Genomic DNA, 18,497 nt, shown 5'->3' on the forward strand with positions numbered 1-18,497 from the left:
ATAGGCAATAGCTTAATGGCCCATGAGGGAGGTGGGTGCATCATTGTCCTGGGAGGGGTTGCAACGTGTGTGAAAGCAGTAAGTAACCTACTCCACAAAACCTATGATGATGATGAATATTAGTATTGTTATATAATCATAACCTTGGCCAATGTCTAGGTTGGAAAAAAAAAAAGTCACAAAATATGAACATTAGCAAAATATGCATTTATTACAGTGAATGAATTGATAATTTCACATTTATTACAGTAAATGAATTGATAATTTCACGAACAAAAGTACAATCATGATTGACGGATGTTGTTTTTAAAATAAACAAAATTAGTAGTAGTCGATAAACCTGTCAGTCTTACATCCATTGATTGCGTTACGTATACAGGAAAAGCAACTTTAAAACATTTTTTAGATGAAGCCATATCTGTTTGTAGTTTCTGCAGCTACAACTTGAATTTCAAAGTATTTAGCGATGTGGACCGCAGTATCTGCCACATTTTATCAGCCGTGAGATTTAGCTGACATGCTTCGAGACCCTCAATCGACTCTTCCGTGCGAACTTCGGGTCCGCGACGCATACGCCATTCTTTCAACATCTATACGACTACCTCATCCAGATTGGTTGGATCTCTCATCCAGATACAACCCACTTTACTTTCATTCATACCCAGCTTTCGTCCAAAACTTTGTCAAATTTGACCGATATTCCTTGCAATCACACTTGTGGGACCGTACAGCTTGTCTGAAGAGGACTAGAAAGAGGGGAAAAATGTACAATATTGTTAAAAATAAGACTCGAATATAACATTTTCAGGATTTTATTGAAGTTGAACTGTTGACTAACTTTTACGCCAAACCCCAAAATCCAATAGATAAACTTTATACCTTTCATTCATTCGTCTTCCATGCCGCTTATCCTCTCGAGGATCTTGGGGTTGTTGGAGGGTACACCTTGATTTGGTTGCTAAGTATTCGCAGAGCACAACGAGACATACAACGGTTTACGCATGCACTCATACCCAAGGACAATTTGAAATATTTGATCGGGCTTCCGTGCATGTTTTTGGATTGTGGGAGGAAAACAGAGCACCTGGAGAAAACACTGAAAGGCCTGGATTGAATCATTGTTCTTGAAACTGTAAGACCGACATGCTATTCACTCTGTAACCGTGCCGTCGACGTCAGTCACTTTAATTGAAGAATATAAGTTAACAAAAAATGTTCTGACTATTGACCACGAATAAAATTACACACACATTGTGGAAAACATGTACACGTTATAATCATTGCAATTTGATAGCTGACTGAACACACACACACGCACGCACAAAAGTAAGAGTACGCACATAAAGCGGCGAGCGTTTAGCCCATCAGATCAGTGCCAGAAAGGTAAAAACAGCAAATGTGATTGTTTCATCAAAGACTTACGATATAGACCCTAACAAAATTAGGCACTGGTGGGTGAAGCTGTAGCAATTCCTTCCAACCCGAGTCAGAGTCTTTACCGGTTAAAACTTTTCACAGGACGTAGCAGGGTTGACTTAATCGTCTGGTAGCAGGAATAGGCATGAGGAAGGGAACTAAGCCGCGCTGTTTCTCTCAGTTTTTAATTTTTAGGCAGCATTTGTTCCAGCAAAAACAAAATAATGCGAATAACGATCAGTACCGTTGTAAAAAGGTGTTGTAAATTGTTCAGCAAACTGTTAAAAAAAAAAAAATCCTCCTAGTGTAAGCCTTCATGTAAGATGCACGGTATCTATAAAATATAAGCAAATCTAGATATTTAGCTAGTTGTTGGGGGATGTATGACTGACCTAAGGGTTTGAGTACCTGACCACCCAGTGGGGGTCAACATGGCGGCAGACAACAAAAGAGTGTCTTCTTTCTGAATAATTAGTCGGCTTGTGTGATGTGTTTGGTTTGAGGAGGCTCAAGCTGGGCTGCTGCCCCAGCAAAGTGCGCGCGCTAAACTGAGCCAGGTTAATTGTCCATGGGAACGTATCACCTGGTGGGAATGCGAATCAAAGACAACAGGAAAACATGAACATTTTCACAATGTAAACGTGTAGATAGCTAAATGAATGGATTTTCACAATGTAAACGTGTAGATAGCTAAATGAATGGGTTAAACGGTACTTTTAAGCAGCTTTTGCAAGCGCGCCATCTCAACGTCTTTGTCGAACAAGTCGCCAAAACTGTTGTCGTCGCGAAGAAACCTCTTGATGTAGGCTATTGCCTGATGGTGGCGCTGCGACGCCTACGCCCGAGTCGGTTCCTCCGCCTTGAGTATTTTTGTTTTAAAACCTACCGAAGACGGAATAAGTGTTGCAACAGCGTTATAGTATTTGTATCTCCTCGGCATTGCAGTCTTACTCGCAAAAAGTCCACAACGTAATATAACAAAGCATCATATTCTGACAAAACATGGGACAGTAGAGAAATGTCGGCCAATGTAGGTGGTCTGTACGTTGTAGGGCAAAGATGGCTTAGATGCAATCAAACGCAAGCAAAGAAAAAGAAAGTGGTAGGGGGGAAAAAATAAATAAATAAAAAAAAGACATTTAAAATGAGCACTGCCTATGTTTAAAATCTCCATGGCCATGGGATTGTGAAACATGCTTCCTTTGTCCGCATATGTTCTAAAGTCAGACGTGCAATATTTGGGCTATAATTTGACTTAGACATTATCACAGAAAAGCGGCTACTGTATAATATACATATTTTCAGGTCATTCTCTTTAAATGATCACCATTCAAAAAAGTAAATACAAGCACTGGGACTGAAATTCTTTTACATAGTGCGAATGTGACTTGGTTGTGTTTTATTGTCGTAATTCATGTTTTTTATGACATATTAAAAACATCTGCAATTACTCCAATTAAAAAACAAAAGCTTTTGTAGGAAAAAAGTATATCTTCTGTGTCTTCAATAACCTAGCTATTGGATGTCTTAAAAGAAAAAAAAAATCCATGTTGATGAAGGTACTTCAGGATGTCTTTAAGTATTTATCATTCAAGTAACTGTAAAGTTTACCTACTTATTGTGGTTATGCAAAAAAAAGTAATTCATAAATTGCGTTACGAAAACAGTTAGAGCCTGGCGTCTGAGACTACAGCTGAAGTTTTTAAAAAGACAAATTTAAACTGCTAACTGAAAAGACTAATTTAAACTGCTAAATGATGTGGATGTATTAAAAATACATACAGTATATCAAAACAAAATAAACAGAGGTTTTGAGGTAGAAGAAAAACAATGACAATCTTTAAGTCTTCAGCAAGCTATGTAATGGGTAAAAATCAGAGGCCTTACTAGCATACGGAATACCCTTGCCTGTCCCCTTGTTTAAATTAACACTTCAAATGTTGTAACTAGTTGGGGGGTGTTTCGCGGGTCCTAACGGTGGGGGGTGATGGTGCCGTGTGTGTTAAATGAATAGTTTTAAGGCTAAAGTATTTTCAAATTATTTTGTGTAAATCCTATCAGTGAGAAACACGACTCATCATCAAACTGCGCATACGTATGCTCATTAACAAAGCTGGTATGTAACTACCTTACTCTTATTTGAATAGAACTTAGTAAACATAATGTTTTAATTAACTTGGATTGGCTCTGGTATGAGCTAAGTGTATGGAAGTAGTGCTAGCTTTTAGAATAGGAAAGGACAGAAGGTTGAAGATGGTCTGACAAATTCCCTCATCGTTGTTCAGAAACTTACAGTATGCTTTTCGAGGTACCGTATTTGTTGCTTGTTGCACTTTTCAAGTGAAAACGTTTGCCTTGCGTAAGAGCGCATATTATGCACTTACAAACCGATTTTGTTTTCCAAGAGAAGGTATACCAACTGTATAAGATGTGGAATCATTTCTTAGGATGTGGAATGGATGAATATATGCACAAAACAAATGCGTACTGCACTTAAGTAATGTTCATGAAATCCTTTGAAATAACAATAGTATCATTGCAGATATTTTTAAATATATAATTGTCTTGGGCTCTGAAGCCTTCCTGTATTCTATGTTAATTTGCTTGCTTGGCCCTACCTTTGCCTTCCCCCTGTCCCCTTGTCGAAATTAACACTCCAAATGTTTTATCTAGTTGCACGTGTTTGTGGATCGGTATTTGATCTGAACTTACTCATATTGCTGACTAAACTCTTTAAAAACTTACAAACTACAAAATTATTACGTTATCATAAATTATCGTACATTTTTTAATTATACATAGTTTGGGGACAATGCGTTTTGAAGTCTGTAGTGAATCCTACGAAATTCCCCCAGATATACTAATGTTAACAGAGTCAGTTTGTAACACCTCAGATGGAGTATTCTTTTATATTCAATATTTTATGTTTTACTTTTCATGCTCTACACGTTATATCTTTCATATCAAAGATGTTTCTATTTACTGATTGAAGAATTAGAACACTCTATACGCTATTTTAAAACATTTCATATTTATTTGAATCAGATATACTACATTCTGTTAAGCACGAATGTAATAGAACTTAGTAAACATAATGTTTTAATTAACTTGGATTGGCTCTGGTATGAGTTAAGTGTATGAAAGTAGTGGTAGCTTTTGGAATAGGAAAGGACAGAAGGTTAAAGATGGTCTGACAAATTCCCTCATCGTTGTTCAGAAACTTACAGTATGCTTTTCGAGGTACCGTATTTGTTGCTTGTTGCACTTTTCAAGTGAAAACGTTTGCCTTGCGTAAGAGCACATATTATGCACTTACAAACCGATTTTGTTTTCCAAGAGAAGGTATACCAACTGTATAAGATGTGGAATCATTTCTTAGGATTTGGAATGGGTGAATATATGCACAAAACAAATGCGTACTGCACTTAAGTAATGTTCATGAAATCCTTTGAAATAACAATAGTATCATTGCAGATATTTTTAAATATATAATTGTCTTGGGCTCTGAAGCCTTCCAGTATTCTATGTTAATTTGCTTGCTTGGCCCTACCTTTGCCTTCCCCCTGCCCCCTTGTTAAAATTAACACCTCAAATGTTTTATCTAGTTGCACGTGTTTGTGGATCGGTATTTGATCTGAACTTACTTATACTGCTGACTAAACTCTTTAAAAACTTACAAACTAAGAAATTATTACGTTATCATAAATTATCGTACATTTTTTTTATTATACATAGTTTGGGGACAATGCGTTTTGAAGTCTGTAGTGAATCCTACGAAATTCCTCCAGATATACTAATGTTAACAGAGTCAGTTTGTAACACCTCAGATGGAGTATTCTTTTATATTCATTATTTCATGTTGTACTTTTCATGTTCTACACGTTATATCTTTCATATCAAAGATGTTTATACTTACTGATTGAAGAATTAGAACACTCTATACACTATTTTAAAACATTTCATATTTATTTGAATCAGATATACTACATTCTGTTACACACGAATGTAAGCTTCTATGTAACGCAGTATTATCAGAGACGGTTAATAATACAGCTCAGCTGCTGTGTGTTTTTAAAATATCCAATGCATTATTTAATTTTTTATTTTTGCTACTGATTAGGGTCCCGCCTTAAGTTTGACTCTCTTGAACTATCACATTTGTAATGAAACTGCGCAATACAACAACCTGTTGTTTTTCCGTCATCTTGATATTAAGAATGTGTTCGTCATTTCTTAACTTATAGCCCTTACAGACACATTGACTTTTTAGAAACAGATCTACCGTGGCAGAAAAAACTCACATACGTTAATAGAGTGGCTATGTCTGCAGTTATTCAAACATTAAATCTACTTTACGGTCAAACATTCAGGTTTGGAAATTGTATCACGTTTCAGGGGCATGGCGTTCATGTTTACAGAGGCAGGGTTTCTGGTCTATGTCATCAGCTTTTCACGCCCACCACAATGCGACATAGGCCGACTCAAAAATGGGGGGCGGAGATTCGCAATGTGTATTGAAACATGTGTCAAATCAGTCTCCCGCGGCAACGCAAGGAAGATGCATCTTCTGAAGACTCTCCAAAAACTGCAACATTGTTGGTAGGTCGCTATTTAACTCTTATTTGGATGCTTTTCATTAAATAGAGCATGCTAACTATCAAAAACTCTTGTAAGATAAATAAATAAAGTAGGGTGAAGTTGTACCCAAAAAAAAAAAAGTATACATAAAGCATGCTAACTATCAAATGCTCTTGTGAAAATAAATCAAACCTAGGTGATGTTGTACCAAAAAAAAACAGTATCAGCAGCGTTGAAATGTTCAAGCAAACTTGACAGACGTTGTGCTTTAGAGTAGATGAGGTGACGCTGTTTGGGAAAAGATCAAAAACACTGTTGAGTTAGAAAAATCTAGAAAAGGCACTCATGTAAGACTTTTAAAACGTATAGCTCAACAAAACCGTCAAAGTCTGGAAATTTGGTCCACAGCCGGGGAGGAAAGATGCTTCGCAGCGCGCTCTTAAGGTAGGCTAACCAGAAATGACTTTTTAACATTGCATGGCTAAACTAACCTAATCGCTGGGACCACCCCACGCCGATCACGTGGTCCTACATAGGTGGGGCTGTCTGGACATGTCTCAACTATTCTTCTCATCAAAGACGCCCCACAACACCTGCATGGCGGACCCCCCGCCGAACGCAGACGCAGTGTCTCACCACGAACACACAGCCCGCTTCCTCCTAAACCCCTCGCCACGTTGGGAGACCCCAAATAACAAAAGACTACCAGACACCCTGGCGCCTCAGCTCCACAGGTTTCCTCTCACACCTACACACGAACCAGACTTCAGAGACACCCAATAACCATAGTTCTTTAACAGGTGTCAAAAGGAACACCTAACAATACCATATTTTTGACTGTTGCACAAAAGGGGCGTTGCTTACGTCATCCATCAAAGGTCATTTGCATAAATTTGACAGGTGCTGGCCAATTATCTTTTTTTACAGTACTTATGTACATTATGTTGAATGCATATATCTGTCTTGTGTCTTATCTTTCCATTCCAACAATAATTTACAGAAAAATATGGCATATTTTATAGATGGTCTGAATTGCGATTAATTACGATTAATTAATTTTTAAGCTGTAATTAACTCGATTAAAATTTTTAATTGTTTGACAGCCCCACTTATTACTATTCATCCTTCACACAGCCGCTGGAAACAGAAATGTTGTTTAATCCATCTGCAGGCAACTGGTAGATTGATTTTTGATTGACTGATGATTTTACGACACTGCGGGTGTGCGCTGGTCCTCATGTGAAACGCAGCCCTCCTTAAGGCAAAAACACTTAAGCTTTTGTCCACCGGCGTCACTAAAATTGATCAAAACTGAAAACCTACCAAGTGTTTCTTTAGGTAAGGTAAGCGTTACTTCAAAATATTATAAAGGTACTCACGTAAAAGTAAAAGCAGTCATCCAAAAAACTGTACTCAAGCACAAGTAAAAAGGTATTTGCTGATAAGAATACTCAAGTAATGACGACTATTGTGAGTAACTGCTAATGATGTTTGATTAAAAAATAATTAACAATGGTATTTTTTTCTCAGCACAAAGTTATCTATATGAACTGTTATAATTATACTGTAACCAATTACATAACCACATTAAGTCAAAGAAATACAAAAAAAATATTGAATTCCAGCAAGAGAAAAAAAATCAAAAGAAATGAAGCAATATTCGTCCAAAGAGTGCGCGGGCCCTCTAGTGGAGAAAACATATTTCCTATTATGAAACTAAAAGGATCATAATATCTCTCTGGTTTTCCGTGGTCAATTGGTGCCAAATAAAAACTGTGAGAGAGATTAAGATTCCGTGCTTTCGAGTCATGTTGACGAGGGCATTTACGGTACTTTAAAGACACCACGTGATTGAACAGGCCGGAGTGATCATAGAATGGCAAGCTTGAGTCTAATTGGTATCATGAAGTCATGTGATTATTGTTGTGACGTCTCATTGGTGAAACTGGTAGACCAACTGTTGACGTCTCTGACAAAAACAAAAAGTAAAATCTAATATGTAGAATAAACAGGAAAAATGTAACGACTAGTGTAGCCCAAAGCTACTCAAGTACAAAATATGGTTTAGTAAAACTACTCCTAGAAGTACATTTTTCTCAAAAAGTTACTCAAGTAAATGTAACGGAGTAAATGTAACGCGTTATTACCCACCTCTGACTTGACTTAAGATAAGGAGAAGTGCATTGTACCAACAACAAAGAAGACGGAGTAGTCAAGAGAAATGATATAAGCTAGGCTAGCTGTTAGCTCACCTGCTCTTGGAAACACTTGTCAGGCTTAAAAACAAATTTCAGAAGCTCCAAGATGTCTTCATTCAGTAACTACAAGCGTTTGGCATTTTTACTAAAGTGAATGACTTGTGAGAAAAGTTACGCAAATCGTTTTTGACAAATGCTACAACTTGTCTTGATTATCGGGATGTGTGTACTACATTCATTTGCTGTTGGCGGCTGTTTAACGAATGGGGTCCTTTTTTAAGAGAGTAGTTACTCATCCATTTTCTAGATCTTGGTTATCATCATATTTTTTGGCCATAGACCCATGTCCAGTTTGTGCATGTGTCTCTTGCCACAGCATTGCATCAGCATGTGTTGTAGCTTGTACTATTGCCACAATATTAGGTACACCAGCCTAATCTGTATCCTACAGGCCTTCCCGTGGCATTCATAATTCTATGTTTGAAAGACCTCTTCGTATCTCATAGTACACTGCAACCACATGTTGTGCAATTAACACCTTTGACTGTTAGTGAGACTTCAAAAGTGTACCTAGTATTGTGGCTGGTAAGTGTACGCATCATAAGTACTTCTCTTAAAAACTCTGGAATGGTTGTGGTTACACTTGGTATTTTTTGGACCGTATTTTCGCGGCTATAGGGCCCACAGTATTAAAAGGCACAGGCACATTTTCAGGTGATATTGTTGTATTTAACACACACACAAGGCGCATTATTGGACCCATGAAAAACATACGCCAGCATGCACGTTACTGTTTTTGTTTTTTTGTTGTTGTTTTTTTAAGGCAGTGGGAGCAAAACCAAGTTCAATTGTACTTTATTCAAGAATTTAACAAAGTACTCACATCCATCAAAATCCTCATCTTCTGTATCCGAATTAAACAGTCTAGCGCACACACTCGAACTTTATAGTTTCTGGGGCCACGCCCCCTATCACACGCGACCTTCTCCCTTTAAGGTTCTCATGCTGCTCTCACTTACATCCGCCTTTTCAAAAAATGCTTGATCAGACACACATTTTGGAACTCGGTCCACACAATAAGTGCTACAGATTATTAGGCTCACCGTCCATTTTGGAGAAAATTTTTGACTTTCAAGTGCACCTTATGGTCATCGAAATACAGGAATTGTAGTTATTTACATGTATAATCATGGAAACTGACTCTAATATCCTATGGATCAATTAGAACAGGTGTCAAACAAAGGCGAGAACTGGCTGCCGCATCATTTTGTGTGGCCAGCAAAAAATGAATAATGTATATCAACTTAATTTTTTGCAAAAATGAAATTCAAATATTTCTGTACTTAATGAAAGATCGAGGACTACAGAAATAAGATAATATTTTGGTATTTTCCTCTTAATGTTTTTTTAATATCAGCAAGTAAATATACATTTTTAATTATAAAGAAAATTAAGAATTTTTAGTTTTTTCCTTCTTTCCTTTTTTTATAATGAAAAATAAAGCGTAATTTACAGTTTTTTTTGTTTTGTTTTTTTTTTTCATTTTTTGAATTAAAAAACACAATTATATATTGAGTTAAAAAATATATATATGGCAGAACACACTCAGGTGACTTGAAGTTCCGCTCCGAGATCCCCCAATTTGGCCAAATTTCAAAATTGTCCTATATGCATGTGTGATACATCATTGGAAAGCTTAAAATCTCTATTTTCTGGGGGATGAAACATTTTGAACAGGAGGGCATTTAAAAAATAAAAATAAAAAATTTAAACAGCAAAACCCCATCTGGAGGTGAAACCACGTGAGAGCAGAATTACAGACGCCATGACTTTAACAAGATATTATCACGTACTGACCATGTTTCGAACCAAAAACTCCACGTAGCATGTATTACTGAGTGTAAAGACACAGCTGTGAATGGCCACAGCTGAATTTTGGGGGGATTTTATGGGTGAAACATGGTCATATAACAAGGGTCGCAATGCAGAAATCGCAGACATCAAGGAGTGGTCGAGATGTTCTTTTTCATATATTTACCTTTTTAAACGTTTTTTTCCAATTTTTCTTTATTGGCTCGATTATTTTTTCATCTAACATATCGGAAAAAATGCATCACAAATAAAAAAAATATATATACAATTAAGCGATAGTTATGAGGTAATATCCGTGACTTTTTTACCGACGCCATTTTTTTTCATTGTGACGTAATTTATTTAAAAGTTTACCATATGCGAGTAAATAATTTTTTTAAGTTTTTTTTTTTTTTTTTTTTTTTTTTTTTTTAAACGAAATATTAGACATCAATTAATGATTCTAAGCCAAAAATGACATTTTGAATAATAAATATATTTACTTAGCTTCGTTTTATGGCTGGGTTGAAACAAAAGCGGTTGCGCGACGTCTGTAAACGGGGGTTTTCAGAGTAAAGCGGGCAAATTAAAAATAGTTCAGGGGGCTAATGCGCCATGAATCTGCTCTAGCAGCATATAGACATATTGTTCTATCAAACACAACAGTTGTTTTGGCTTGAAAATACAGCAGTAACAGCAAGAACAGAAACTGCTTTTTCAGTCTTGTCTGTGTTTTCCGCCATATATATATATATGTATATATATATATATACAGTGCTGCTCGAAAGTTTGTGAACCCCCTCAACATTTTGGAATTTTCTATTATTTCAACCTGATTTCCTAATCAATCAATTCAGTAGTTTTTTTGTTTGTTTTTTTAACAGTTGTGTTGTCGAGACTAAATTAAAAAGAGTTTTCATCAACTGATGTAGGTGCAAAATTGAACTGTTTGGTCACAACCAAAACCGCCATGTCTGGCGAAAAGTCAACACTGCATACCACCAAAAGAACCTTCTCCCAACAGTGAAGCATGGAGGTGGGAATGTCAAGATCTGGGCTTGCTTTTCATCCTCAGGACCTGGACAACTCCACATAGTCCAGGGAATCATGAATTCTGAGGAATATTGTCAAATCCTAGAACATAACCTGACGCCATCTGTTTTGAAGTTAAAGCTTGGCAGAAGGTGGATCATGCAACATGATCCAAAGCATTCCAGCAATACAACCAAGGAATGGCTGAAAAAGAAGAAGATTCGTGTTCTGGACTGGCCCAGTCAAAGTCCTGACCTAAATCCCATTGAAATGCTGTGGCGGGACCTGAAGCGAGCAGTTCATGCCAGACGCCCATCAAACCTCTCTCAACTGACTGCGTTCTGCAAGGAAGAATGGGCAAAAATCCCCCAAAGTAGATGTGAGAGGCTGATTAGTCACTACAGAAACCGTTTGGTTGAGGTAATCTCTGCAAAAGGAGGTGCAATATCCTATTAACTGAAGGGGTTCACATACTTTTGCACACATGATATCTGAGTTTTTCTTAAATCAACCACTTTTGTTAAATAAAGAATGACAATATAACTATTTCTTTTGTTTCAGTCCATTATTTGGAATGTCAGTATTGTGGATTTGGGTATAACTTAACATTTAATAAGGTTATTTTAGTTTTTTTTACAAAAAATCTGACCATCGCTGTGGGGTTCACAAACTTTCGAGCAGCACTGTATATATATATATATATATATATATATATATATACATATATATATGTTATAGTCTTCGTTGACAAAAACTACACTGATTGCTTCGATGATTAAGCACAGATTAATCAATTACTTAATTGGCAGACATAATGGCCCTTTGAATAAAATCATATTTGTGATGTGGCCCACAACAATGATGAGTTTGAAACCCCTGAATTTGAAGATCCAACTTGTGTTTTCAACCACAGCAGTTCTGGGCTTTTTAACCATTCATTTTCTGCCACTTAACCTGTTCAGGGCGATGGGCTTTTTAAAGATGGATATAGTTGATTTTGTTGTTGTTTTGTGACTTGGCTTTTCTGATTATAATTTTGCATTTCTTTACAATCCTCAGAGACTCATCCTAATGAACATGCCAGTGGATGAGGACATGTCGGTCCACTTCACCTCCACACTAATGGCCCTTATCCGAACCGCGTTGGAAGTCAAAATAGCTGGAGGTTCGGAAAACTGATTTCAATGAATTGCTTTGCATTTATATTTTGCCATAGTCTTCACTATGAGTTGACGGGACACAGTACTCGGGGCCGAGCCGTAGGGGGCTTATTTTCAATGACTTAAAATTCAAATATTTTCAAAATCAAAGCCACTAGTGACCCAAAGCCAAAACGGGCACCTCCCTTAGGCATGAGCATTTCAAAAAATTGAAAGTCGTTCCCTAATAAAATCCTGATTATTTTTTTAATAACGTGTAACAAAACTTAAAATGGCTATAAAATTCTCAAATTTTACACTAGATGCACAAAAATCACTAAATGCAGAGATAATCACCTATATTTTCAGAATCAATAGCAATATTTAGCATATATGTTTTTGCCCAAAATAGCAACTTTTATTTATTTATTTTATGTGGTGACAGTTTTCAACAGCTAATAAATCACTCAATTTTTACATGAGAAACTTAATACTGGAGGGAAGCATACAGAATTATCTCAATTTTACTCAACAAAAGCAAATTTTTATTTTTCTATATACAATGTACTATTGCCTCAGCGCGGAGGCACGTCTAGCCGGCTAGTAGGCCCTCGTCGTTTTTAGATTGAAATGTTACATAAAATAAAACACGTAAAAGCCGATTTTTTTTTTTTTTTTTTTTTTTTTTTTTTGTATGGACGCAGAAATGTCTAAATGACTATTTTTTTGCCAAAAAAACAGGCAGATAGATGAAAATTACCTAATCATTTGAATGTAAATTTACACGACTGTATATGGATACAACATGGCAGCCATCAAAACAAAGAGCTTTTTAAGTTGAAAATTCTTGTAAATAAATGCGTATATCCCGCAATTTCTATAGATATGTCTAGATTCTTGATTAAAAGAGAAAAAAAACAGGCAGTTATCATTCATTTTACGTAAATATTTTGAGCTAAAGTTAGCGCAAATTTTTCCATGCATTTTTTTTTTTTCAAGTTTCAAAGCGCATGCATACATAATTACCTTGAATCATCCACCAAATCACTCTTGCCTGCTTGTATGCAGTAAAACAGTCGTCCTTCTTTCACCTAAATCCGATGTTTGAACGCAGCGTGTGTTGGAGTTTATCACAGTGAGAGCCAAATGCTCTGCCTGGGTTGGCCCTTAACGGGAAGGCGTGACATAATGTTTGTGGGAGCTGTCTTTTCAACTGATGGTGAAGTCTATGATTTTGCGCTGTATAAAACTATAAAAATAAATCAAACTCATTAAAACAAAGGAACAGTGCTACAGATGGGACATTCCCGGTTGTATGTACAGGAGGAGAGGATCGAAATCAGATGGACTTGGACCTTCAGAAGGAAATCAGTATCATCTGGCCCCACCTCTCTCAAAAGATGCTGGACCTTCTGGTTCCTATTAATAAAGGTAATGTAATCGCTAGAGCTGGGAATCTTTGGGCACCTAACGATTCGATTACGATTCAGAGGCTCCGATTCGATTATAAAACGATTATTGATGCACCCCCCCTCTTTTTTTTTTTTCTTTTTTTTTTTAAATGTTTTGTACATTAGTTCCAAAATTGTTCAAAAATACTCTCAGGCTAAACCAAACTACTATTTCAGTATCAAGTTAACATATAACAGTAAACAAATACACAAAAATAACAGTAAATAAAAAACTCCAGTCCCCATTCTGTATCAGCAGCTTTAAACTACATTCAATTAATTTAATGTTGTGAATCAACCGTTAAAGTTGTTAAAATTGCTCCCGTTATTCCATAATTTCCCTTTTGTCTACTTTTGACATGTGAAAGTTTTAAAACTATTTTAAAGATAGATTCAAGTCAATATTTTACCGATTTAGGAGTATTTTAGATAAAAAAAAGTTTTTTAGGTTCGCTTGGAAGGTTTGCTACAACAGCCTTGTAGGGAAGTGTTCTACTTTAAGATGGCGGCCGTTTACTAACGCCCGCATCTAGGTTTCTGTAGATGTGCTGCTAACGCTACCGAATCTATATTGCATCTAGTCCTATATAAATGATATCTACCATAACATTATGTGGATGTACTTTGTAGCAGCTGTCGCCAGAAGTCAGTTATGTTGTTGTGTTTTTTTATCTCGTGGCATGAGTTGAGCTAGAGCCGTGAGTTGAGCATTGGCATTACCCGAGGGGCCGGGTAATGAGAAGCATGATGTTTAGCTACTCTCGCTCCGTTCCTCATTGTGTCCCGAAGACCGCGCGGCGCGCTGAGTGTGTTTTACTTCCGCTTTACTTGGCATATTTCAATAATCGGAATTTGGATGTTTGTGAATCGTTCTCGAATCTTCCACGGCCGAATCGCGAATAATCTAAGAATCGGAAATTTTGCACACCTCTAGTAAAAGTAGTGTTTGTTAGACTATTATTGTACTGTATCTTACATGACTGTTTTTTTTTTTCCTTTTCCCAGCTAGTGACATGACAATTGGAAAGATTTATGCTGCCATGCTGATAATGGACTACTACAAGCAGAGCAAGGCAAAGAAACTACGACAGCAGCTGGAGGAACAAGTATTTTATTGTATTTTTTTAAACATATTTTAACTTTCACTTTGTTTACTTGCTTGATTACAAAGAGGCTGGATTTTTTTTTTTTATTACCAAAAAATAGCCACTTGCCCAGGGTAAAAGGGACAGAAAGCATCTAGTATAAATGACCGTCACATGAAAGATGGTTGCTTAAAGAATTGACGTAGGCAAATGGCCAATTTTCCTAAATCTTTTATAATGAAGAAAATCATGCTTTAACACACAAAAAAACAGTGCTTAGGAGCAACGCCATTTTATGAATGATCAGTTATCCTCAAGCACTGGTGCATGTGATAACGAGGGTAAAACTTTATTTGACACCGGCGTCATAAGGCTGTCATAAGACCGTCATATTTATGACATGACACTGTCATGAGGATTAATAAATGCTTATGACAAAGGAAAATTTTGTCCATTACTTCATTTAAGTCCAGTCCGCACCTTTGACATCCATTCAAAAGTGACCTAATTTGCCAGATGACACTTAATGACATTTGTCATAAGCATTCATTAATGCTAATGACAATGTCATGTCATAATAATGACGGTCTTATGACAGTCTTATGACGCCGTTGTCAAATAAAGCATTACCGATAACGAGTATCAACTCGTTAGCTAACACTGACAGTGATAGACGTCCAATCTATTTTAACCGGGAGACATCCCACTTCAAATGTATTGGACATTGGATATTGTTATGAACGGCAAGCCGTTGATGTGGATCCCAATCACATACAGAGACCAGGAATAGTGAACATTTGTATTCAATCAGTAAAACAAAGGGAGGATGCCACAAAATGCGGGTGTAACAAAGTACAACTGAGGAAGCAGGCCAGAAAACGCGAATATAACAAAGTATACAAATCTGATTACAAAGGCAAATATTGCACAAAAACAAAAAAACAATCAAATTAGGACACAACCGTAGAAACGTCGAGAAGCATGAAGATGATGAAGCACAAACAGCGGTAAGCAAGCAATAGTCCGACACTTGCAGATGGTGATAGGCGTCCTTAAATATTGAGCGTTCCAAATGCGCCACGGGTGCGTCGCATGGCCCCGCCCATCTGGCTCAATCAGGTGCTGAATGAAAAAAAAGAACTGAGAACACACACAGCATGACAGTGATAAACTCATTTAAATTCACAGCAGTAGGATGTAAAAAGCAATTAGGACAAATTGGGATACTCTCAAATGATTGGTTAAAAATACTACCTGAATTGATCAGTCTATTTCTCTATTATTGCAAATTACAAATATACAATTCTGTGTTTTTCTATTTATTAAACAAGATTCTTTCTTTCTTTGATAGTGTAGTCTTTAACTTTTATAGGGAACCACGGATAAAAAGACATGTAGTTCTTAAAAGATAAATGTTAGTACGAGTAATAATAAATTGATATTAAAACCGCTGTTAATGTTTTCATTTTAATAAATTTTGTAACATTTTTAATAAAAAATAAACTAGTAGCTCGCCATTGTTGTTGACGTCGCAGGGCGTTGACGTCACAGGGCCACGCTGCTGTACTTCACAGTCACTTTAACTATGTAAGATAATGATTTAAATGCACCACAAGGTGTCAACGGCAAGTTTTACATTAATAAGACATCAACCCAATGAATGCGTTTTGTCCCCCGACTGACGCCGTAGCTCCGTTTTTTTTTTTTTTTTTAGACCGTCTATTGTGATTCACATTCATTTGATTGTGTCTTCACAAGACTCCTGAAAATGGCTTCCAGCATCATAGTTTGTGTATTGTGACTAAATATTGCCATTCAGTGTATTTTTTGAGCTAAAGGAGTTGCTAAAATGTTTAAATATAGTTTGACCAAAGTCTGAGTAAGTTTTATGTGTATTTTGCGCATCTTTTTTAATTGTGAATGCCAGTTTTCTTTGCATTGTTGTGTTAACTAGAGGTGTGCGAAATTTCCGATTCTTAGATTATTCGCGATTTGGCCGTGGAAGAACGATTCACAAACACCCAAATTCCAATTATTGAAATATGTCAAGTAAAGCGGAACTAAAACACAATCAGCGCGGTCTTCGGGACGCAATAAGGAACGGGCCGCATTATGTCCCAAGAGTAAACATCATGCTTGTCATTAAACGGGTAATTACAATGCTCAACTCACGTCTCTGGCTCAACTCATGCCGCTAGATAAAAAACAATAATACCTGAATGCTGCCGACAGTCGCTAAAAACTACGTCCACATAATGCTACGGTAGATAATAGATATCATATGTATATAGAACTAGATGCAAAAAGGTCAGACTTGACGGCATTAGCAGCACATGTATGGAATACTAGATGCAAAATGACAGACTAGTAAACAGCTGCCATCTTAAAGCAGAAGACTTCCCTAGAAGGCTGTTGTAGCAAACCTTCCAAGCGAACCTAATTAACTTTTTATCTAAAATACTCCTAAATCGGCAAAATCTTGACTTGAACCTATCTTTAAACAGTTTCCCAAACTTTCCCATGTCGCATGTAGTCAGAAGGGAAATTATGGATTAGCAGTAGCAATTTTAACAACTTTAACAGTTGATTCACAACATTAATTGAATGTACTGTAGTTTAAAGCTGCTGATACAGAATGGAGACTTGTTTTTTTTATTTACTGTTTTGAACTGTTAACTTGATACTGAAATAGTTGTTTACAGTGGGGCAAATAAGTATTTAGTCAACCACCAATTGTGCAAGTTCTCCTACTTGAAAAGATTAGAGAGGCCTGTAATTGTCAACATGGGTAAACCTCAATCATGAGAGACAGAATGTGGGGAAAAAAACTGAAAATCACATTGTTGGATTTTTAAAGAATTTATTTCCAAATTAGAGTGGAGATTTCTGAAAGATTTCTGGCTGTCAAAGAGGTCTAACTTCTTCTAACAAGGTCTAACGAGGCTCCATTCGTAACCTGTATTAATGGCACCTGTTTTAACCCATTATCATTATAAAAGACACCTGTCCACAACTCAATCAGTCACACTCCAAACTCCACTATGGCCAAGACCAAAGAGCTGTCGAAGGACACCAGAGACAAAATTGTAGACCTGCACCAGGTTGGGAAGACTGAATCTGCAATAGGCAAAACGCCTGGTGTAAAGAAATCAACCGTGGGAGCAATTACTACAAAATTGAGGACATACAAGACCACTGATCATCTCCCTCGATCTTGGCCTCCATGCAAGATCTCACCCCGTGGCGTCAAAATGATAACAAGAACAGTGAGCAAAAATCCCAGAACCACACGGGGGGACCTAGTGAATGACCTACAGAGAGCTTGGACCACAGTAACAAAGGCTACTATCAGTAACACAATGCGCCGCCAGGGACTCAAATCCTGCACTGCCAGACGTGTTCCCCTGCTGAAGCCAGTACACGTCCAGGCCTGTCTGCGGTTTGCTGGAGAGCATTTGGATGATCCAGAGGAGGACTGGGAGAATGTGTTATGGTCAGATGAAACCAAAATAGAACTTTTTGGTAGAAACACGGGTTCTCGTGTTTGGAGGAGAAAGAATACTGAATTGCATCCGAAGAACACCATACCCACTGTGAAGCATGAGGGTGGAAACATCATGCTTTGGGGCTGTTTTTCTGCAAAGGGATCAGGACAACTGATCTGTGTAAAGGAAAGAATGAATGGGGTCATGTATCGAGAGATTTTGAGTGAAAATCTCCTTCCATCAGCAAGGGCATTGAAGATGA

The 18,497-nt window shown here is 37.0% G+C and overlaps 1 protein-coding gene across 1 annotated transcript in view; it reads left to right on the forward strand.

The window, feature by feature from the left end:
• LOC130918675 (voltage-dependent R-type calcium channel subunit alpha-1E) overlaps positions 1–18,497 on the forward strand; it is a 312,447-nt gene that overhangs the window by 281,795 nt on the left and 12,155 nt on the right. The window contains exons 41-43 of the mRNA XM_057840588.1: positions 12,135–12,240; positions 13,538–13,645; positions 14,671–14,771. Of these exons, the coding sequence (XP_057696571.1) occupies positions 12,135–12,240; positions 13,538–13,645; positions 14,671–14,771 (315 nt within the window). The remainder of the gene's footprint in view (positions 1–12,134; positions 12,241–13,537; positions 13,646–14,670; positions 14,772–18,497) is intronic.

The sequence above is a fragment of the Corythoichthys intestinalis genome, chromosome 7, assembly GCF_030265065.1.
Source record: "Corythoichthys intestinalis isolate RoL2023-P3 chromosome 7, ASM3026506v1, whole genome shotgun sequence".
Classification (NCBI taxonomy): Eukaryota; Metazoa; Chordata; class Actinopteri; order Syngnathiformes; family Syngnathidae; genus Corythoichthys; species Corythoichthys intestinalis.